Raw genomic sequence first — 25,131 nt, forward strand, 5'->3', positions numbered from 1 at the left:
AAGAGTGGATGTTATAGGAGAGATAATAATGATTCCTTAAGACATATTTCAGTGTATTAATTTCAAAATTTAAAATTAGTTTATTTAGAAAAATTATTAAAATGTAGAAATACCACAGAGTAAAAAAAATAAGCTTTTACATTCAGAATACATTCAGAAAATAGGAACACTGGACTGGTGTTATACTTATTGTGATATAATCATCTTCATTTTCAAAATGAGGACACGAGAGCCACAAGGAGGTGTGGTGACTTGCGTGTGGTCGTAGATGGCAATGGAGAGTCTGGCTCTGGGACCTGTCCTCCTACCTGTGGCACGGCCACAGCTCTGGCCCCTGAGCACGGGTTACACTGCGAAGCCCTGAACATACCAGCCACGTGGGTTGACCAGAAAGTGCACCTCATAGCATTCTGGGCAAGCGCATGGTCCATCCAGCTGCACTTGGGGGAGGTGGAGACAGCACCCTTGCAAGTGACATTGTCAGACCCTGTAGTGGAAAAAAGTGTCCTTTTGCAGCAACTGGTCCAGAAAGGTCTGAGTCCATGGAGAAGGAGGATTTTCAATTACATGAAGAATCGCTTAGGCAGGCCACAGAGGGAGGACTCTCAAAACAGAGGGCACAGCCTGGGCTGCTAGAAAGCAGTGTTCACAGTGGACATCAAAGAGACTGAACACAAGGCAGCAGGGGGAGGAGCGCTTGAAGGGTTTGATGCAAAGATGAGGCTCTTAGACCTGATCCATCGGGCGACAATGTTTCATACTTTGTCTTCTTTCATAATGTTATTTAAAAATTTCATGGGCAGTAGCATTATCCAGCCCATTACATCCTTGAAGAATAAACAATATTAAGACTGTATAAATTGCATTATGTCTCGGGAAGAAATCAGTGAACTAAGAAATAGAAATTCTGGTATTAGATTTATTGGGATAAGGGTTCTTAAGAAACAGACATGTAGGACCAAGATTTTATCAAGATCATAAAACCAGCAATACGTAATGTCCGATGGCTGTGGCCTCTGGAACTAAAGTGAAACTCAGTGACAGCCTGAAGCACGTCTGAGAATTATTAGAAAGATCAGACTGAACAGGGTGCAGGGGGAGGGAAAAGCGTGCCGAGTGCAGCGAGCCCCACTATTTCCCATCCTACCTGCCTGTAATCGGAGCCCCCTGCCACTCAGCAATCCCCAGTGCAGGCCTGGGCTCAGGGCAATTGTATGGGGCATTGTCTCAAGTCTAAAGGCAGAACCCCTCCCTGTGGCCGGCTTTATAGTCACACACTGACGTGTCACACAGATGACGGACTCAGGCATTCACGCTGCGTTTTTTGATCCTTCCTTAAGGGGGGAAAAAGAGTTAACTGAACTGGATTGAATTAGCTTGGTGAAAAATAAAATGTCTCTATTTACCGGAGTGTGGCACCAATTTGTGATATCTCTCCCTTTGGACTGCTGTCCTCATGTCACACACGATATTGAATAATACAGTCTGACTGCTCAACTGAGCTGTTGACAGGTTAAGGAACATGGTGTTCTTAATCAGGTAGAAAATGAACTTAGACATGCTCACACTGAAAGAACTTCAGGCAAAGTTAAACTTCACAATTAAAAGAAATTGTTTTAGAAATCAGAACTGAAGGAGTTTGGGGGTAGCAGGGGATTTTAAAGTAACTATTAAGCTGATACAGATATTTTAAATTCATATTTTAAAAAGATTTTAAACTAAGAAAATGCTTTACCTTAACATTCTAAAGTTTTTAAGTAAAAACTTATTTTTCACTCTGTGCCATTTCCAAATTTAAATAATTTTTTTCTAAGTAAACTCTAATTTTAAATTTTGAAATTAATAGAACTTGTGTATATTTTAAGGAATCATTAGTATCTCTCCTATAACATCTATTGATTTATTCTGCAGAATAAATACTGAGTAAAGACATAAATAAACTGGTGAGAACTTGAAACTGTCCTTCGATTTTCACTATGGACTAGTCTCCTCCAGAAGATCGGTCAGGACAGCAAACCAGGCTCATAAAGCGGCGAAACTGGCCACTGCAGAAGTCACGGCCGCATTTGGCAACGATCAGAGTCTTTTTGTCGTTCCTTTTCTCTTCTAAAAACATAAATACAATCATTTGGAGCAAGAATTCCTAAACAGGGAAGGGACTGATGAGAGTAAAAGGAGTATGAAGTGCTTGTCAAGATAAAAATAAAAACCCACAGAAGAACAAAGATCTAATAAAACTGATGCACAGTCTTGTTAGCATAAGACAATGCAAACTGTGCAGGTTCCTGGCTCTAGGGGTTGAAGTCCTTCAATGAGAAGTCGCAGTAACAGCACGGGGGGCTCTTTGGAAGGCATTTAAGAACAAGTACTATTACACCTTCCATAATGCCTCTCTTTCTAGGCCCCACAGAGGTAAGTGCATTTTGGTCTACAAACTTGATCCATTTGTATTTAATAAGTGGATTCAAGTTATTTGAAAACTCCAGGAGGCGTCCCACCTGGCTGGGGACCTTGAGGGGAAGGGGCGAGGAGTCACGTTGAGCACCAGTCATTCCTTATTGTGTATGGGGATAAGTACAACTTTAACCCATCACAGAAGAACTCCTGACATTCATTATGTTCAAAGGGGAGTAGCCATTGATCTTCCTGTTTCACTCGGAGAGTGGGCTCTGGAGACCTGGGGCTTCACTTCGGTGACAAATGTAGCGGGGGGAGGGGTAAAAAAACAGAACTGTAACAGAACATAACAGCACCTGTAATGAGTCTGAAGAGAGGAAAAGGAAAGTGCCCCATTGACAGTGAAGCAAGGGAGAATAAAAAGACATAGGCCCAACAACGGATATTTATTGGACTTTTAACTGTGGTACCTACCAGTTGTCTTTCTGAGCACTTCACATGTTAATGTTAACTCAATCCCATGAGGTGCTACTTTTTAATTCCATTTACAGAAGACCAAACGGGCACAGAAAAGTTAAGAAGCTTACTCCAGGTAACACAGTTATTAAGTTTTCAAAGGAACAGTAATCAATAAGGTTTTATAATACATAAAGGTGGACACATGTCATTATACATTTGTCGAAACCCATAGAATATACAAGAACCCTAATGTAAATTATGGGCTTTGTATAATTATAATGTGTCAATATAGGTCAATCAGTTGTGACAAATGCACCACTCTAGTGGGGGATATTAATAATGGGGGAGGCTATGCATGTGTGGGGGTAGGAATACATGGGAATCTCTGTACCTTCCACTCAATTTTGCTGTAACCTAAAACTGCTCTAAATTTTATTTTTCTTAAACTTTGCCTTTTGTGGCCCTGGCCAGATGCCTCAATTGGTTGGAGCATCGACCTGTATACCTAAAAAAGTGGCAGGTTTGATTCCTGGTCAGGGTACATACTTAGTTTGAGGGTTTGATCCCCAGACAGGAGGCACCCTGTTGATGTCTCTCTCTCTCTCCCTCTCTCCCCCGACCCCCTCTTCCTTCCTCTCTCACTAAAATAAATTTTTAAAAAGTCTGCCTTTTGTGAATCTTAATCCCTGGATTCCCCACCCCTTTCTTCTATAAACTCCTTGAAGAGAGAATGATATCTCATTAACCTTTTCAGTCCCAGCAAGTGACAATACTTAGAGCATCATGGCAGATGCTTAACAAAGGTATGTTGACTAAATGAATAGCCAGTGCTTAGTAAAAATGTGTAAAAGCTGAGCTAAGAGGCGACTGAGTAAATCAATGGAAGGTCGATAAAAGTTTCAACAAGATATAAAGTGGCCAGAGGAGAGGAAATGATTTTTTTCTGAATAATAACTATTACTTACTGTATATCTAGGCCTGACAGTATATTAATGGATTTTTTTCAGTTCTTTTTAAGATAGGAAGAACTATTCTGATACAACTGCCAATATGAATTGAAAGGTGACTCCAATAAAGTCAACTCAACTACCTAGTTTATCCATTTCACCAACCAGGTCCACCAGTTTAGGTATATGACCACAATACAGATTAGCTTGAGATTTTTCTGGAAAAATACTAAAAACACTTATTCCGTAGAAGTTCAATAGAGTTTAAAGAAGTTAAGGAGTTCAAGAAATGATCTTGAATGATCCTCTTTATAAAAACCCAAAGAAATGAAGTGTCCAAAGAGAATTTCCACTAGTAAATACAACCTTGTGTACGTTTCAATTCGGTTTATTTCACAAGCAGACAGGGCTTAAGAGGCAAGGTGCAACTCCATAGTGTATCTTTCCCTTTCTTTTTAGGAAAAAAAGAAAAATCGGTACCAAGTCAAATTAATGATATAGATTAAAGTACTACATTATCTCTCTTGGGCCTGGGCAAGCACACTAAATACATGAATAGCAAAACAGAACCTAATACGATATGTCTATGGGGATCAACAGTAATTGACTTATTAATAGTCTCACAGGACATCTCTCAAGAGATCTCACAGGCAAGACAATTAATGACTATGGTCAGTGACACCACAGATCATGGACAGCAGGCTCAGACCTAGCTGATTTTCTATCTTAACAGTAACAAATATATTGTTGAAAAGGTCCTAAAATGTAACGATTTCAAGGTATTTACGAAATTAAGGCATTATATTCAATCAAGTTTAACTTACTATTCTAGAAAAGTAATTATTTTAAATATAAATCAACCAAACGATTCACAAATTGTCCAACATAAGCCCTATGAATTCCAACAGATCTCCATTTATTTAAAACTAAGCTTCTCATTTTTCTCTTTCGCACCGTAATACATGAGAATACATCTGCAACAGCATAAAATTTCCTTGACATCTCAAATTTAACTTAAAACTTCAGGTACATTTTTGCATTTTTCACTCTAACTACAATCATATGTCCTTCTCTTGATAAAAAAAAAATCGAAGTGCACTTAGGCCAGGGTTTTTAAAAAAAAAAAAAAAAAAAGAATCTTTCTCCCCAAATCTTTAGGAATACTGTCACTCTGAGAAGTTAGGCTGTGTTCACCCCGTTGCTCTGAGTAGACCCTGGTCCACTGCCTGCCACAGGTCCACTAGTCCAGTAGTCGGCAAACTGCGGCTCGCGAGCCACATGCGGCTCTTTGGCCCCTTGAGTGTGGCTCTTCCAGAAAATACCACATGCGGGCGTGCATGTAAAGTGTGATTGAAACTTTGTGGCCCATGCGCAGAAGTCGGTATTTTGTGGAAGAGCCACACTCAAGGGGCCAAAAAGCTGCATGTGGCTCGCGAGACACAGTTTGCCGACCACTGCACTAGTCTATTTGGAGTTGGGGATGGGGATGGAGGTGGAAATCAAGTTGTTCATTTTAGAAGCAAAACTGGAAAGCTGGAAAGGTGTGATGAGAACAAGGCACCAGGCCCCTACCAGGGCCAGACCCAGCACAGGCCCTGTCTCTGTATGAGCCAGGCCAACCCAGTGCCCTGGATCAGCTTTTTCCTGAGGAGAGAATGAGGACAACCTGAGCAGAGGTAATTCTTCCATGAGGGCAGGAATGAGGCAAGTTGCCCGTGGGTCCTGCTGGACTCGGCACAAAAGGACAGAGAGCCCACAATGCCCCTGGCCAAGAGTACCCAAGCTGGCTTTGTACCTGAGACAAGGCCAAGTTCTGGAGAGGAAGCTATGATGTCCTCTTTCACAATTTAATCTGAGCTCAGCACGTGAGTTTAGGAACTAGTCAGCATGCTTTAAGGCAGAGCTGAAGCTTAGAAATCTACCACACACTGCCCTTACTCGTGCTATGCAAGAATTTCTGAACACAGGAATTTATAGCAATAGTAGGTATAATACCTTTGCCTTGTATAGTAACAAAATAAGTTTTCTACTTTTACTAAATTTCAATGTAGTTTGGTTTATTTCATCAAAGACTATTACTAAACATGTATCTTGAAAGAAACTAGAAAATCTATCAAGTTTATTGTTTTCTTCCAAATGTATACCCTTTATTGGTCAGCTCCTAAATTCCACTTGCATTTAAGTTTTTTAAGGTTGAGAATATTTTGTTACTAATAACTCCACTTAACGTAAAGTGGTTCTGTAGATGCTGTGCAGTAAAATCACAGAGAGAGCCACTGTTTCCAGACTCACCCTGTGGCAAACGCTACCCTGGCACAGAGTTCATGCCCCTGCATAACACCAAGATAGTTTTATCCCATGTAACACTGAACAGCAATAAGGCTCAGAGGTGAGTAAGATCACCCAGCTATTCAACAGAAACAGACTCAAATCCACACCACACTGATTCCAAAACCTGAGTACTATATTACTATATATATATATTTTTTCATGTTATTCTGTAAAATCCATGGGTGGAAGAAGTTAAATAGATCTTCTGAACCAAATATTAAATTATGGATGATTTACATTTTTTATTTAGTTTGGGTATTTTATTTAAAAATAATCTATATGAAAAAAAATATAATGTACACCTCAAGTAAACAAAATATGTGATTAACCTGAATGCCCCCATTCCCGCACCAGGCTCCGTAAAAAGAGGTTTCAATGCAGAGGTGCGGCAGGGCACCCTCCTAATTGGCTCCTTGGTCGCCTAAAGTAGCAACATACTTCCTTGGGGAATGACAGACATGGAGTATATATAGCTCCATGACTCCGACTAGAAAAGAAATGGTGAAATTACTAAGTGGTTGGTAAAGAGCTAACGTAGTCCCTATTTATAAAATCTTCCTTCACAATTGTAATGCTTTCCTGCTGTTTGCTGAAATAACTCTCTTACTCATGCCCTATCTTATAAAATCATTGTCTATGGTTAAGAACAGGCTCAAAGGCCTCTTCCTTAAAGAAGCATTTCCCAAATTCCGAGCAAACTGCACCTTCCCTCAGCAAGCACCGTGTTCAACAGTCACTGCCTGGATTACAGGCCACTGTGCACCTTCCCCCTCTGCCCAGCCGGTGCGGCCACCAGTTCTCTATGAACCATCGCTTCAACCCACTCAGCCCAGCCCTAATAGAGCTTGACATACGTGTCTGTTAAAACAGCTCTAAACACTGGCCATGTGAATTAAGTTTCATTCTAGACCAAACTGATTCATATAATTGCTATTCAAGAGGTTTTAGCACTTTGGTCAGAAAGAGCTCTAAGCTTAAAAATATATATAAAATACATAAAAACATGTATTTGATGTATAATACTTAATATGTAATAAATATTTATATATCTTAATATTTATATATTTCTATTTAATTAGTTACATAATATTATACTATATTGTATGGAACACATCAAATCAAAGAGCCCTCATTTATCTTTAAAATTTAAGCTCAAGGATTCAAATGTCTGGATCCTAACGTTTTTAGACACTAGACAAATGCAAAAAAGAAAACTCATTTCATAATCAAGTTAACCGCTTTATCTTCTACCAGCAGCAGCTACTTAGAACAGCCTGGCCACAGGTAACACTCCCTCCATATATTAAATATATGGAAACGGTACCTGTTTTCCAAAAGTTAAAGCTTATTGTTACGAAGAAAAGTAATCACAGGTGATATGGTTATAAAGGCCCCAAAGGAAATGTTCTGAACATGGACGGAAGCAGGAGGCCTGGGAAGGCAGGGCACACAGAAGAAACAGAAGTCATTCTCCTAGTGAGAAACTGACAAAAGAGGTCCAACACGGAACTGAGTGAAGCTAAAACCACCGGAGAGAAATGCATACAGTAATTACAATGCGAGGGTGAACACACTTTAAATGCATTGAATCCATAAGTGATTACAGAAATTTGCATTCTTCTGTTCAAAGAAGCCAAAGTGTGTTTCAAGTATTAAAAATCAACCTTTCCAGAGCTATTACCATGTTGATATTAGCTTAACTTGTCTCAATCAGCTCAAAACACATAATTTCTAAAACACACACACACAACCTCTAAACAAGAGAACATCTTATTAAAAACAAAAACCTCAAACCTCGCCATCAAGATTAAAATGCCAAGTTTGATTCAAAAGGCTGCAGACCTGACGTCGCTGTAATAATCTTTACAATGCTGTGTTTCACCACAGGTAGAGCATCAATTGAGGACACATGTCATTGGAATAATCCTCATTGTTTCTTCTTTACCAATCCCCTCTCCTCCCTCCACATATACACACAAAAGTAGAATGGTTAAGTCCTATTTTAGACCAGAAAAATATCTCAGAGACGTTTTCTTCTTTTCCATCCTCACTGCTAAGGGACCGCCATCAGCTTTCACCTCAACCATCACACTAATTTCCTAATTCGTTTTCCTGCCCCAAGTCCTTCACTCTTCCTTCCACTCCTGACCCCAGCAGATCCCCCATGGTACAGGGCTATCTGTAAGATATTACTTTGATCACATTACAATCCAATTTAAAAATCTTTCATGGTTCCCCAATACCTATATCATGTCCAGTTCTTCGCAGAGAATTCAGAACTAATATTTACATGCCTGCTTCTATGAGCTCTAACAGCAGGATTTCAATCTTCATAACCTCTGATTTCCATGCATATAGTAAATATTTAAAAACTAATGAAAATGAAAACATCATCTCATCACCAAATCTGAGGTGGGGAAAAAATCATGTTGCTGGACTGACCTAGCCACACTGTGAGGAAGCAAGAGAATAAAGCAGAGGCCTGCAGGGCTTTCTTTACATACTTAGTCTTTATCTCTCTATATAAAAGCCTAAGCCAGTGGTCGGCAAACTGCGGCCCCTTGAGTGTGGCTCTTCCACAAAATACCACATGCGGGCGTGCATGTACAGTGCGATTGAAACTTCATGGGCACACTCAGGGGGCCAAAGAGCTGCATGTGGCTCATGAGCCGCAGTTTTGCCGACCACTGGCCTAAGCAACTGTTACGATTGGATGACCGGATGACTGCCAGTAGCTATGATGTGTACTGACCACCAGGGGGCAGATGCTCAACGCAGGAGCTGCCCCCTGGTGGTTAGTGCGTTCCCACAGCCAACCTCCTGCAGTCCCTACTGCCCCTCCCCCTGCCAGCTGGCCAACCTCCTGCAGACACACCCCCACACCCCCATCCTCGGCCCTGAATGGGATTGGGCGAGGCGGCCCCAATTGGCCTTAATCGCCAGCCAGACCGAGGGACCCCACACATGCATGAATTCATGGACCGGGCCTCTAGTAGAATATAAAATGTTTATAATAAGGGTTTGCTGATGTTGGAGTTTTCTGAATCTTTAAAACTCGATTCACACCCCAACAATTTCAAATTTACACAGGAAATAACTAGATCAAATATTTGAAATTGGGAAGAACAAGTCTCAGACTTGGTACCACAGGAGCATGACCGGAGGACCTGTGCGTATTGTTAAAACCAAAGTGTTGAAGGGTAGTCTCTTCTCAGGCCTGGGTCCTGACAGTTTTCACATGGATGAGAAAAGTAAGGTCAGCTTGGAATAGGCAATTTTAGACAACAGGCCAGAGATGAAAAAATAAACAGAACAATAAATATCCCAAACAATTCAGAAACATATAATTTTTGTCTTTCCAATGTATTATTCTTAAAATACACATGTTCACTAATGACAATTAACAAAGATTATTAATCTACATGTAAGAAGCTTTCCTGTTTGTTGGATTTGACACAGAAATAATCCTCTCAAATAATATATTAAAAGTTAAACCCCCCCCCGCAAAAAAATTACATATTGATTCACAAAACTTGGTGAGCTGGGGTCACTGGAATATAATTTTAATACTTTCCTATCAGAAACCTCAAGAGGACTTCCATGCTCTGTCTTGTATTTGATCATATCATAACAACCTGTTCTCTTTAACTATGGGACTCACTATGTGTTATCCTGTGTCCAGTGCCTAAGAGCTCGTTAATTACCTAAACTATATCTCCATAGGTCTTGTTAATTACCCGTCTCCTGTCTCAGAGGACCTTGTTAATAACTTGTACAGTCTCTCTAAAGAGGTCCTAACAACACATTAAAATTAAAGATGCTTTTCTTTTAGCACCTGTCAAGCGCTGTAAATTGAGAAATTTTCACATCAGTTTATTAGCCTACAGTAGTTTTTGTGGATTTTTTTTTTGGCTTGTTTTCTTCTCTCACAGAGTCTTTCTGTATCTCAATCTCTCAGCTCAAAATAATAACAACTTAGCAAAGTTTGTCTTTTTTGGTACAGAGCTTTTTTTGTTTTCAATTTTGAAGTCTATAAATATCAATTTGCATTAGTGACTTAGCCAAAGGACGGCATGGTAGGTATCTGCAAATTAACCCATTGGGAGATGTGCCAATTAATGAGACTATTATAATGAGTATTAGGACCACAAAGGGTAAAAAAGTTTCAAGTAGTATCTGGGGAGTTAAACATAAAGTTCTAGTTAGTGGGAACTAATCACACTGCATACTTCATGTTCCCAGTCACGGCTTCATTAGATACATTCTGTAAGTCCCTGGGCATTAATGGATTAATGGATCTAAAAAATCATCTCCAAGTTTTTATTTTCTACCTCATAAATAAGACTACAAATTTTCAGATGTGTAAAAGATTTACAGCCTGCCAAGAATGTCAGGCAAATTATCTTCAATATTAGACAAATATGAACAAAAATATTGCTATTAAAATAAACCTTGTACGTCTTAAGGTTTATTATGCCAAAGACGGAGCTTTCCACTGATACAAGAAAAGAATCTCCATAAGGAGCATTATAAAAAGGAAGGTTTTAAAACTAAGAATAGCATCTTTTCTTTAGGATCATTTGTTTACTGTAACTTTTAAAATGTAAGCCTACAGTAAACAGTCATCACTTTTTTTATGGACATGCCATATAACTTCGTAACAATGGTTACTTAATGTAAGCCTATGGTGATTTTTTTGATTTGTGAAAATTAGAAACACATTTAAATACAGTCTAGGTAACCAATTTTTATAGCTTCTAAGAAATACATAACCACAGACAGGAATTGACTAGTGAAGGAAAAAAGAAAAGGAAGAAAGAAAGAAGAGAAAGAGGGAAGTAGGTCAACGTGATCCCAAAGGCCAAAGGGATACTTGTCATGCAAAATCATAAAATATCAGTGATAAATATGAGGTCTTGATCTTAGACACTATTTCTGTACTGCACTCAAAAATAACGGATTGGCCTAAGTTCATCAGTAGAAGATATGTTTTTGTACAGATGACAATTAGAAGATATGTTTTTGCACAGCAAACACAGCAAATGGAAATACATGCATAGGTGCTCTACTGAAATCAATAATACTAAAATAATATTAAAAAACATACCACTAAGTTATCATAGAGTGACTAAGAGTTTGCTACATGATACTCACAACACAATGAGGTGAAAAAGAATGTTCTTTGTGCCAGTCACAAACAGAAGGGTATTCCCAAACAAAATTATCTGGTAAAAATATCTCCCATAATTGAGCTCTCTGTTAAGCTGCTCCTCTAACATCAAATATTAGCTCATCTCTCACAGTATGCCTATATTATTAACTACATTATTTAAATTTCAGAAGAAGATCTATAAAACCAATTTTCTCCTATATTAATCAATTCCCTTAACTAGGTGCTCTTCAGTCCTTCCTGAATCCTGAGAAATAATTCATCCATAGATGTCATCAGTATTTAATAGTCGGAAATTTCTGCCCGGCCTTCAATGCCTACTATAATTCAGATGTTCCTTAGCTATTCGGCCAAAGCTCATACTCCTCTCCACTTCCCTGGTTTCGTCAGGCTGACCTTCTTACTGTGCCCTCTACCTTAGTTAGGACCCTGCACGCAAAGCTAATGTGACTAAGTTGTATGTTCAGCTATGAGAATACAAACACAAGTCCTGATTCCTATTCATCATTACGTACTTGTGAAATAGATGATTTAATTTAGATCAGCAATGTTTAGTTTTTTAAATGTTGATTTTTATTTCAGACCCATTCACTAAAGATTCTAATTCAGTCTGAGGTAGGGCTCAACAAATCATAGTTTTTAAAAATCCCCAGGAACTCTTGATGCTTAGCGGTGAGGACACGCCCTGCTCTAGGTTCAATGAGCACTAAAGACTCAGCCCAGCGAAGAAGCTTATATACCTTAGTTAGGAAGGGCTAAGACGCAGAAACAACAAACATGGTGCAGCAATTCTGTCCTCCTGGATCAGCAGAAATCCAAAGAAGGGAAACATCACATTCCTGATCAAGAAAGAAGGAAAGGCATTGAAGAGTTTTTAGCATCGAGGATAGACAGGCTTAGGACATGCAGGCGGGTTAAGAGTACATTCCACCGCTGAGCCAAAGAATGGAGATGGGAATGTTTAAGGGCCTCAGGATAGAGAGGTAAGAAAATTAACTTCCCAAGAACAGAGAGGACAAATAGTAAAAGAAAAGCTGCACAATTGAGAAAAGCCTAAAATACAAAAAGCCTTGAAAAACAGAAAGCAGAGTTTGGTGTTGCAAATGAGTGGGTTCTTAGCTTTTTTGAAGGAGGCTTTCTTGAACAGAACAAAAGGTACTACGACTCCTGTGCCCTAAGTGCCAAATAATAATAATGCTAAGTGCTATAATAAATAAATAAAAATTGCAGTAATTTAATACTCCGAGAGTTCATCATTCAGGTAAGGCACAATGGGTGTGCTTGGTTAGTGGCCTTCCATGCATTCAGGGATGCAGCTTGCTCCTATCTTATGAATCTGTCCTTCTCAAAGATTTCCATTCAGCTAGCACAGGGTTCAAGAAACTATTTCTGTTAAAAAAAATAGTTTTAATAAATATGCATGCCCAACAGTCTATACTACTCAACTAGCATAAGAGGAGCCATAAACTGGGTGAAATGTGCTCCAAGAAAATGTTATTCACAGAAACAGGTAGCAAGCCAGAATGGGGCCCTGAGTCTTGTTTGCCAACCCCCAGCTTAGGTATGGAGAAAGAGAGACAATGTGGAAGAGTGTGGAGGAGGTGTTCATGGACAAGTCCTGGAAATGCTGTACATCTCTTCCACTAATTCTTCAAGAACCCAGAACTTGGTCACATGTTTCTATCTAATGGGGTCTATCTGTGTATCTGTTAAAAAATATCTATAATAATAAAAATATAATATGCTAATTAGATCAGACAGCCAAACGACCTTTCAGATGTCATTCTGGACAAAGCTTCGGTGAGCGGGGGCCAAGGCAGAGGCAGTTAGGGGTGATCAGGCAGGCAGGCAGAGGGGTTTGGGGTGATCAGGCAGGCAGGCGAGTGGTAAGGGGATAAGGCAGGCAGGCGAGCGGTTAGGAGCCAGTGGTCCCGGATTGTGAGAGGGATGTTCAGCAGTCAGATATCCTCTGAGGAGTCCTGGATTGTGAGATGGTGCAGGCTGACCCGAGGGGACTCTACTCCCCCTGCCCCCCGCCCCCCAGTGCATGAATTTCATGTACCGGGCCTCTAGTGTCATAATAAAAGGCAATCCATAATTAAAATTTCCTTAGGCTGTGATAACTCTCCCAGAATCTTACGTGTGTGTATCTGGAATGTGCTTTGGTGAACTCACCACCCACTTCTACTTTTCAGTGGAAAAACAGCCCAGTGTTAAAGAAAAAAATGGGTGTGAACACATTATTGAAAATGGTATCACAAACATCTACGTATATTTGTTTTTGGAAAACAATATACTGCTGATGCAAAAAAGCAGGGCTTTACAAACTGTAGGGTTAATCATACTCCAAATTAGTTGATACTGATGATGCTAAACTACATGTGATTTATAATTAAAAAGCAAGAGTAGAAGCAATCTTAAAACACAAACAACTGAATGTCAGTAATAAGCTGATAATTCCAACTGTACTTTCACGTACCTGTGCATGTAGTACTAGTTTTGCAGCATGCCAAGTGTTAGCATGCAGGCTTCTTAGAACTGGCATCCGCAGCAAACAGTACTGTGAACTCGCCACACTCAGAGTCACAGCTAAACCGGATCTCTTAACTGGTTGTACTGAGGTTGGGCCAGGACTGAGCTCTGGCCAAAGGGACATATGGGAACAATGCACACCACTGCCAGGCCTGGCACATAAAGATGTCCCACATGTGATCCTCCGCTCTCTCTCCCTGCTGCATGACCCTGGAGGTCATGTATGAAAGGAGGGCGTCACAAGAAGGAGCCTGGCTCCTGAATGACTGTATGGAGCAGAGCACCCACCTATCATCCCCGCCTTAGTGAATTAGGTTGTGACAACAATGAACAATGAATGTCTACTGTGATTAGTCACTTACATCTGGGGATGTTTATTACAGGGGATAACCTATCCTAACTAATCCAGAGTTCCTGATAAGCTCCAGAAATGTGCTATTTAGGGTATGGATATTAAATTTCAATAGTCCTTAGAAATTCTTAGATTTTTAATGATGTTGTGCTGTGCATACAAATGCACACATTTGCCTTTATGGATCCGCTTTCAGCCTATCAGAAAGATCCTCACAGCCCACACTGAGCGCCAAGCAGACTACAGGAATGGAAGTAGCCTTTTAGGAAATCGGTCTGTTCTATGTTCAGTTATTCAAAAATGTTTTTCTAACACCTACTACCTACCCAGCGTCATGCTGGAGATTAAGAGCAGAAAAATGAATGAAATGCTGGAGCTGCCCTCCAGTTGTTCATGATGGTGGGAGGGGGCAGAGGGACTGGTCTGGTAGGGAACAACGTGATGCCCGGGCAAGTCAGACATATAGGAAAATTCTGCACTGCAGGTTCACTACCTCCCTTCAGGAGGAGGGGCCTCCAAGAAGGGCCTGAAGAGGATGGAGACTGAGCCACCTCAGGGAAAGGGGTTCAAAGAGCCCTGTTCTCTGTTGAAGTATCCTCACAAAAACCCTAACTCATTTTCTTATCAGTTCTTGCAAGGCCCTGGGGTCTATTCCAGAAACAGAAGCAAAATGCAGGATTTCTGTGATTTACAAAGTGATTTCTTCAGGTGGATTTTACTGACACTAAGAAATGAAAACGCGAACTTCTAAGGAAGTGTTTCTCGGTACTTTAGAAATGTTTGGCATAAAGAAATTTCTGCTGTTGTAATGGCATTACTCACTCAGAGGGTAACACACAGTCCTTGTGCACCTGCCATCACAGGTGAGCCAGCCGATCCAGAGAACAAACTCAGCACCACGGCTACAGATCTTACCCCCAACTCCGTCCCCATTCCCACAACCTGTCACAGAGGTCCAGGAAACTCAGTAGAGATCTACTTAGCACTACTGGGAAAAAATGCACAGCATGCGTCCTAGTGATGGGAGCCTATAGCTTCAAAAGGCACTTGTAGATGCTAGTGTGAGAATGTAAAATGTCCCCTCTAACTGAGGGGTGATACTGGACGATAAACAGGCATCCGCTGTTTTGTAAAGGCAAAACTGCCTCCACCATATCCTCCCAAATTCCATACGAGGACAAGCTGCTTCCCCCCAATGGGAATGGCATGCGCTCCCTCGATCTGTTTATATCAATCTTATTAATTAGAGCTACTTCATTGTAAATGTTTTAAATTTACCACAAAGGTGATTTTTGACACAAAAAGAGTAACTTCCCAAGAACTTACAAATGTTTCTGTTCTCAATTCTGGCATCTCACAGAATATGAAGATAAGAGAATATTAAAAAAAGGAGTCTTAAGGTTTTAAAATCTATTGTTTTTAATATGCTTGCAATTATTTTGTACACATAACATGAAACAGGTCTAATTTGTACAGAAAACGCATTAATATTGAAGTAACCCAAAAACAAAGCCTAAATCTGGCAAAATGCTACACTCACTTTTAAAACCAATGGCCGTCCACATAATAATAGCCCAAGTGTAGGGCCAGTGTAGCTTTGAGGGTACCTATTTTTCCATATGCTGCCATAATTTTAAAACATTATTTTCCTACCATTTCCCATTTTCTTTGACTCTAAAATAATATAAACTACCCAATCTCTAAGTTATCTTAGACAGTTGTCTTCAAAAAAAGTTCAGTAAAGGAAGGAGAAAAATGCAAATGGATTTCTATTTACCCCCATAATTTAGGGCTTAATGCAATATGTAAAGTACACTATGTAAAATCCCAAAATAAAATATTTAAGAATAGCATATCAAAACTATGGACTCCTTATTAAAATATTAATGCCATAAGATAAAAATAAATTTCTTTTTTCTATAGTCTATAAAGAAAACTGACCAAGACTTTCTAAAGCCACAGCAAATACCCATTACTGAAAGAAAATAAAAGAAATACACACTTCCTTCTGAAAGGTTTAAATGCATGTTTCAAAGAATCGTTAGATTATATATAGAGAGGTGGGAGAGCACAGTCTAAGGCAGAGGTTCTCAACCTGTGGGTCGCGACCCCTTTGGGGGTCAAATGCTCCTTTCACAGGGGTCGCCTAAGACCATCGGAAAACACATATATAATTACATATTGTTTCTGTGATTAATCACTATGCTTTATGTTCAATTTGTAACAATGAAAATACATCCTGCATATCAGATATTTACATGACGATTCATAACAGTAGCAACATGACAGTTATGGAGTAGAAACGAAAATAATTTTATGGTTGAGGGTCACCACAACATGAGGAACTGTATTAAAGGGTCGCGGCATTAGGAAGGTTGAGAACCACTGGTCTAAGGGGTTAACTGTCAATGCTATAGTTTATATTTATAGTGGGACAAAATTAAGCACTGTTTAAATAAAATATGACACAACAGAATATACAACATAGCAGCCACCATTTATGGGTTCCCTATTTGGGGCCTGGCTTTGTACCTTATACTTTATCATTTATCATCACTCAACCCTACCAAGTAGGAATTACTTTCTTTGTTTCAAAGGGAGGGATGCTGAGGTTTACAGAGGTCACAGAGCTGCTAAGCCAGGATTCCCACTGAGGTCTGGATACATTAGTGCCTCGAGGAAAAACTTCTGTTACACGGCAAACATTCTACCATGCACTTCTATGATAACTGCTTAAAATCACAATAAATTCATCTTATTCTTTGTTTTCGGTTCCTTAATTGGCTATTCCATCTTTCTCTTCTGCAAAATCCATAATCTTAAATGTATATAGTTCCAACTTGCACTAAGAAATGGGAAAAGTACCATTACACAACTGAGAACTCAGATTTTGCAAATCTAATCTTTATGATAGTGATTATTTCTATGACTATAAATGATTATATAGATATTTTCTGACGTATTTATAGTGCCCAACAAGGGTCCCTGAATCCCAATAAACATTCACAAATAAAACTACTTCTACACAGCAATTTGATGAGGACAGTTAACACCTACTATGAAAACCATAATACCTGAGCCAGTATTTCTTACGGAATAGCCCATGGGCTGCTATTGGCCCACTAAGTAGAAATAACGTAGGGTAAGGAATCAGAATCTTTCATCCTTCTAAGATAAAAAGTTCAAATCCAAAGATGTTTGCAACATTGTCTGACTCTATAATTAATTAGAAAAATAAGATAAATATTTTTTCAAGTTAAACAAAAGGAATTTAGAATATTCAAGTATTTCTAAAGGGGGTATTTGATACTTTCAAGTACAATATTTCTCAAACAGCACAACTTACCCCGTGGTAAGCTTACCTTGAAGATGGCATTATATTTGAAGCCCTGAATTTTGTTGTAAACGGATTAGTTGACTCATAATCAAAATAGTCCTGACGATTTTCACTAAACGCATTAGGTGATTTCAAGTCACTGGGGCTATCGGCTGCCCCACTGTTGAGTTTATCAGACCTTCTGCTATCTTTCTTTCCCGTCACTCTTTCAAACAGGCTAACTTTCTCCCTTTTCTCTCTTTTATTTTCTTTTCTTACTTCAATTGGTTTTGAAAACAAAGTCATGCTGCTATCCCAGGATTCACTGCTTTCTTCAAATGGATTTTTCTTCCTTGGCAGTGTTGCAAATTTTTGGGGTAATGAAGCCGTCACATTTGTAAATGGGTCATGTTGTCTTCCGAAAGACGGTGCACCTTCATCCACGCTGCGGTCGGGTTGGTTCATTTTAGAAGTATCAAAGCTTAATGTTCTTCTGTGTGGAGATTTGAGACTTCCTGCAGATAATTTTGTAGTCAGTACATAATCAGTCACACATTACATCACACTATGACACACTCTGTGTGCACACTGCTGCTTTTAGAATGAGCGCAATTAGCTATTTAAAGAGTTAACCTTTAAAATAACCAAAGAAAACAAGCCAAAAATGCTATGGTATAGCAATCTGGAGTATGTAGGCTAATAATAATTAGTATATTGCTAGACAATCAGGAATTTACTCACCTTAGAAAGAAAAAAAAACCAGACTATAATGTCAAAGCTAGAGGTTGTGTTTGGCAGGATAGTGCCATAAATTCTCAAACTTTTTTTTTCAACATTAGTATTAAATTTACTTGCTTACTTCTGAACATAGGTTTTTTTCTAGAAACGTTCTGATTAAATGGAATATTCATTTATGCTTCAGGTTTCCCAGACAGGAGAAGCAACAGAAAAAAATCAAGCCAAGCCCTGGCCGGTAGCTCAGGTGGTTAGAGGGTTGTCCCTACACACCAAGGTTTCGGGCTTGATGCCCCATCAGGGCACATACAAGATTCAACCAATAAATCATAAACAAGCGGAACAACAAATCAATGTTTCCCTGTTTCTCCCCCCGGCCCTCTTCTCTTTCTCTGAAATCATTCAACCAATAAAAAAACATTATTTTAAAAAAAGAAGCCAGGCCATGAAAAGTGACTGGGACTCGCTTTTTTTTTAACATCATCTAATACTGAATGCAGACAAGCTCTGTCCTTAATCAACTTACCAATTTGGAGGATAGTAGGTATTCAATAAATATTTGATCACTAAATTTAGAAAATACTACCAAGAAACTGTAATTTTTATTTTTTAATTTTAGAAGTTAAACTTTAAAAAACTAAGAAGGGTATTTCAGGCCACTGAGGATACACCCAGGAAGAAGATGTCACCTACCACTTTCTGGCACTGCTCCAAAGGCCTCTATCTGGCGTCCGAGAAGATGCGTTTGGCCAACGGTGCCAGGCTTCAGTTTCTCAGAAGACACGTGGGCCCTGGTTAAGTCAGACATGGAGTGCGCTGAGGAGAGGCGCTGAGGGCCCAGGAGGAAAGGCTTTTTTGGTTTAGATTTCATCTGTACTTCACCACTTGAAAATTCATTATTGGCATCCACCATGTGAGAACTTGGAATGATTGCAGAAGACGTATCAGAAAATGTCCCATCATTTTTTCTACCTTTCATCTTATCTTTTAATTTTGCAAAAGGAGATCTTGTTTTATCCTTCATTGATAAGTCAAACATACTTGCTGTCATATTGTTCCTCATGAATTGAATATTGACCTTTATCTCACCCCTGTTTTTGGCTCTTTTTCCTTGTTTGGATTCTAATCTAAACCACCTTAAAGAGAAGGAAAAACTGGGTTGTAACATGTAATGAAGAGAGGACATCAAGCGTGGCTACATACAAATATCTTCTCGGGTAAAGCACATGAGGGTAATCTATGCAACGGAGGAGATTCTGCCCGACAAAGTACTACTGGTTTACTCATTGTTCAGTTTTTAAAAACTTACCACTATCTCTGGACGTGACGTATATTGAAGAAGTAGGTTTCCAGTTAGTTTGAGAAGGATTTCAGATAAACTTTTCTTTCATGATTTGAAAATCATTCACATAAAAAAATTCTTACCTATGAGAGCTGTTATGTTTCCATCTGGGGTAAGTGTTGCTAAGGGCCTAAAAACATGTTTTAAAATTAAAAGACACTCAAATACTGACTTTGAAAGAATTCATTGATACAAACCATTTTGAGGCGCTATAAAAATGACAAATGGCCACATTTTTAAGAAAGTAATAAACAGTTCCATCCCCAAATTTCTTCCATAAAAACTATTAAAATAATTTTGTTAATACTGGAGGCCACTACATGTGGTTTATTAATCATGAAAATTGCATATGATGTAATTTAGATGAATATAAAACGGGTCAAAGCCTTTTCCTGAGGAAAAAATGCAAAATGAATAAAATGCAGGAAGTGACAAATAGTAATAAATCTTATAAAGAGTTTCTGAAGAAAAGAGAAAGCTTAAATGCTTCCTGTTAGAATCTTTGTTTCATTTACTATTGCTACTGTGACAATACTGAATAAAAATTATTTTAATTGGAGCCAAATCTTATGCTATTCGTCACTTCGCCGTGTGACATTGCCCACTGTTAAAATGTATAAGAAACAAAGTTTATTTTGCTTTTGTTCAACAGTAGTTTTACCCATGAGAAAGTCCCCAGTTGTCAGTGTCACAGTGATCATTCTATAGGGCAAACAGCCAAAAAACTGCAAAATCCAGTCTAGAAAAGTTTCTACAATGTTTTTACATTACTTCACAATGAAGCACAATATCCATTCCTGCAGACGGGTTATTATTTAAACACAGCTCTAATCAAGTGTAACAAATTTTCTTAGCTACAAAGGCGCTCTGGTCTAATTTTACATTAGTGCTTTCTCTCATTGTTACTAACAGGATATGCCAGAAGAAGGTATATTTACTGTACAGCACGTGGAAGACTGGTCTTTCCAGGCAGGAGAGAAAACTGGCACAGAACCTACATCCCAGCTACACTTTAGCAAGTAACATGCAAGAGAAATATTTTCTTAATTAACTTGAAGCAATTCAGCCAATTAAGATCTAGCTGCACCCAAACAGGCAACTTTTAAAATAAAAGAATATTTCATAATAGAAAGCATCAACCGGATACCCTAAACTGAGAAAAATCCTTTATCTGAGGCAAATGGCAAAATCTGAAGATGTAGAGGCTAGAACTGACAGCAATAAACTCTGTGGAATACAGAACCTTGAACACAAACTTGGGCACTCGAAAATTCTGGAAATGAGAAAAGGTTAGATACCCAGTTACTAACTTAGAATTTGGAAAACAGAATCGTTTTCAATGGGAGAGAAACACTTCTGATGAATGACACTGCAGAAATACTCAGTAGCATCTCAGACTTTACAGAAAATAGGTGAGTACACTTTGTTAGAAATATACCCCAAAACAAACCAAGCATGTAGGATTTTCACATGTGTAACAAGTCAAAGCAAACTGAGAAAAAAGTGAAACAATAACCCAATAAATGAAAGGGGGTAAAGATAATCAAAACTCATAGAATTTTACAAACAAGACAAATAAATCTCCTACTTTAATATCCTTATTTCAGAGATGAGGAAAATGAGGCACAGAGAATGTAAGTAACTTCCAATGTCGAGTTAAAATCAATAAAGAAAATAGCCAAGGCTGATGAATAACATCTGCATGAAAACAGAAGTTCTTCCATATTTGATGAACCATATACGTTAATAAGATTAAATGCACAGCTGGCCATATGTTACTGGCACTCTGTTTAATCAGGAGATTGACAGCCAAAGAAGGCAAGGCATCCTACACCAGAGTGTAAGCTTCATGAAGGCAGCTCAGCTCACCTTGCACTACATAAATGTCAACTGAATTATTTCTAGAATGGTATTTTAAAACAACCAAGCTATAACACACTGTGTGTGCATATGTGTGGGTTCTGCGTTGTTTTGCTTTTTTGTAGGGAACACTAAAAACTTACATGAGCTTTAAAGAATGAAGTATTCCCCAGCCTCCTCCTATCCCCTCCACAAAATATTGCTAAGAACTTTAAATATACTAATTTAAAATAGAGGCATGACAAATAACTTTAGGTGCTTTGTTTTGAAAGGGAAGTCTTAATGAGACCTTCAAAAATCACCCCCGAGATAAAACTTGTTTTCCCAGGCTTCAAACAGATAAAATGAAGACATAGCATTCGGGGCTTAGTGGATTAATGGCTGATTTTTTTCACCTCTTGAGTGCTGGATTTAAACTGTATATGGCCTCTGTTCAATTTTTAGTGGGCACAGGTCCATGTTCAAAAACCACCACACATGTGGGAACTATTCCCAAGCAATTGGTGCTGTGTGGTCAGACTGGGACAAGATTGGCAGTAAGGGTGCCAGAGGCCAGGGCGCAGGTGCACTGCGGAGACACACACAAAAGTCCTCAAATCGGCATGTGTCTGAGTCATACCTAACTCTGGGGACTGACTGTTATTGCTTTCACGAGCATAAAAAAATAAAATAAAATAAATCAACATCACCCACTTCTGCACTTCTGTTGTAAAAAAAAAAAAATCAATAGATATTACATAACAGCAGGAACAATTTTACCATTCTATTATTAAACATTGTATTATTTCCTTAAATCTTGTGCCAGAACCAACCCAGACACCCATGAAAGGGGGAGGTACAGTTCTTTTTTCATGCTCCGCTCCAAGTGTACAGGCACAGGCCCCTTCCCCCAACCCTCCTTAAAAAAAAAAAAGGTATTTAACTTCAAGGTATAAAAATAAGTAAAATAATAGTTTTAGCTATCACACTTCTTTGCCTATCATGACACAACTGGAAGACAAGCTGTAAGTACTTGTCTTCGGTGTCAAGGGTAAAAAGTGTCACACCCAGCAGTTTCATGGGTCTTCTAACTCAGCTGGTAACCTTCATCATTCCTACCAGTTTTCTAAAAAGCACTTGGGAATACGCTGACAAGTTCAGCACTGTGCAGAATATTAAATATCTTTCTTGCAATACACCAGTGACTCAAGTCTGTCTCTTACTGTGCCACATGCACAGCTGTGCTGCAAAAGGAAGCTATTAAATATATTAAAAATCTAGAAATATTACCAATAAAGATACCTCATCTAATATGCAGTCCCTATTTATCCACAAAGAAAGAAAATGTTAGGGATTTAATAACATGAAAATCACTTCGAATGCAATAACATCGCAAGCCTTGTTGATAACATTTTTAAGCATTTCCCCTAAAAAAGTTCTAACCAATTTTGTATAGTAGCCAATAGGGAATTTCTATAGGGAGACTACAATGTGACTGTTTACAGCGAAATGTTTTATCATTGTGATGTTGCCAAAAATAAGGAGTAAAACAAGGAGAAACTTTAAAAGCGTGTTTCATCCTCTGCATCTCTGGGTTCACAGTCGGGCCTACTTTCACTTGGCAAATCTACATTAGAGGAAGGCCTGTGATACATCATTCATCGCAGTAGAAGTACTATCAATGCAGTATGAAATCTGAAGTTACAATATACTTACAAGTTTACACTCAAAACACTTTGAATATTACATAGTGTCATCCAAAATTGGTAATTTGAAACAAACTATTTGATAATTATCCATTTTCAATTTAAATTGGATAAATCCCTCAGAGGAAACGAAATGCCACTTTGTAGGTATCAAACAGTTTTATTAAAATCACTGATACATACTCAACCTTATACTTTTAAATACCCTTTCTCTCACAATGTTTTCATATCCTTAACTAATCTAAATATTTACCTTTGTTTGTCTTACATGCCTAGTATTTCTTATCTCTCCACCCTTTTACCCTGTGCATTAAATCTTAGGTCAAGATCTGATGGAAAACTTTTTTAAATAAAAATTCCAATCAAGCAAAGCTTGCAGGAAGAAACGCATAGGCAAAAACAAGAGTTGGTTGTTTTAAAATAAGAAATTAACGTAAATTTAGTGTCAAGAAAGTTACCATTATGAAAAAGTTTCTAAAAGCATAAATTTCAGTTATCACTGAAATAAACAGCAAGGCTATTTTGTTAAATTTCAATTCCTCTCATAAATTCAACCTATATTGTTCTCTCATTAATTCCATCAATTATAATGTTCTCTCAGAACAGAAAAGTTATGTTTGAAGAAGGGGTAAATATACCTATCTCTGAAAACATACTATTTTTCACTGTAAGACATAGCATCCCAGTGTTAACTTACATTATGGCTTTTTAAATTAGGATATATTTAGCCTAAGCTCAAAAGCCACATTTTCATGGAAGGTGTCATTACATCATTTCATCACCAGAATTTAATCATTGTCTCCAATATGACATTTAATATGATCTAAACACACTGGTTTTGCATAACTCATTCTGAAGTAATACAGCAGCTCCCATATTTTGGAAATTCAAAGGAAAATGTTAGTGTGTTCAAGTTGAGGGTGTTTGTTCTCTTTGAACGCCTTTAGGCACCACTAAGATGTTCTTACTACAAAAAAAAAAAAAAATGGTTGCACTCAAATAAAGGCCACTGTGATTATAATGTTGAAATGACATACTGAGTTCTAAATCTGATCATTTATCTTTTAGCAGCTTCAGAGTTCGACACAGATATATGGCATTATATTGGCAGGTTTAGTTCTCTGCTATTCCATCTCCTGGAAGTGTGTAATGTTGAAAGACAACAATTTACCCACGTGTTGTGTTAGCTGGTCAACACTGGGATCCAGTCTTCTTGTACTTACAATCCAGTGCAACATACGCAATCATTTAAGATGAACACTTGGCACAAAGGAGAGTAAAGGGACCACCTGAAGGCGCCATTTAAAAACTGTTTCTTCACAAGGGCTATTTTTACTTCCAAGTCATGCCACTACCTACGGTGCCTGAAACTGGGTCATGTAGCCCGAAAACCAATGCCCCAGATTGCACCAATAATTTCCAAGAACAGAAAATCCGTAAGGAAGACATAGCGAAGCTCCCCCAAATTCCAAATAAAGGACACAACTTACTCTGTTTTCCTTCTTTGTTTGTCCTCAAAGATGTCATTGAGGTTGATTGCCACCTGCCCTAAAAACTTATCCAGCCCCACCAGGGACCTGTGCATCACTGTGAGGACCAGAATGTACTTGTCGGGGCTCCCCTGCACCAGCAAGCCGGGGAGCTCGAAGGAGGCCTCTTCCTTCCAGACGGGCTGCAGGCTTTTCTCGGCTACGGAGGTGGAGTACTTCTCCTTGCCCAGCTGAATGATCGTGTACGTGTCATTGGTGCCACTTTTGCCTTTCGGCCTCAGGTCTCGGGCCTGCAGCACCGTGACCTGCACGTGGGTCGGGAACCACTTCTGGGCTTGCTCGGACAGCATCCTGCCGCCCGTCCCCGGCACCCAGTCCCCAGCGCAGGCGGCGCCCCTCCCGGGGGGGAGCGGGTCCCAATCACCGCATCCTCAGGGCACTGAACGGGCCCGGGCCAGTGCCCGGCGGCCCAGCTTCCCGGGGGCTGATGTCAGCGGGCCTCCCTCCCCGGGGCA

The 25,131-nt window shown here is 39.1% G+C and overlaps 1 protein-coding gene and 1 long non-coding RNA gene across 2 annotated transcripts in view; one reads left to right on the plus strand and one right to left on the minus strand.

Moving 5' to 3' along the window:
- The window catches only part of RAB11FIP2 (RAB11 family interacting protein 2 (class I)), a 33,577-nt gene extending 8,452 nt beyond the window's left edge, over positions 1-25,125 (minus strand). Inside the window, exons 1-3 of the mRNA XM_006754896.1 lie at positions 24,617-25,125; positions 18,933-19,375; positions 17,551-18,019 (exon numbers count right to left, since the gene is read on the minus strand). Of these exons, the coding sequence (XP_006754959.1) occupies positions 17,551-18,019; positions 18,933-19,375; positions 24,617-24,966 (1,262 nt within the window). The 5' untranslated portion in view covers positions 24,967-25,125. The remainder of the gene's footprint in view (positions 1-17,550; positions 18,020-18,932; positions 19,376-24,616) is intronic.
- Positions 10,392-22,358, plus strand: LOC107185180. Its single transcript, XR_001516100.1, has 3 exons — positions 10,392-10,404; positions 12,809-12,814; positions 21,605-22,358. It is a non-coding gene; the product is annotated as an uncharacterized LOC107185180 (long non-coding RNA).
- Positions 25,126-25,131: the final 6 nt, after the last annotated feature.

This window comes from Myotis davidii, unplaced genomic scaffold (assembly GCF_000327345.1).
Source record: "Myotis davidii unplaced genomic scaffold, ASM32734v1 scaffold72, whole genome shotgun sequence".
Taxonomy (NCBI): Eukaryota; Metazoa; Chordata; class Mammalia; order Chiroptera; family Vespertilionidae; genus Myotis; species Myotis davidii.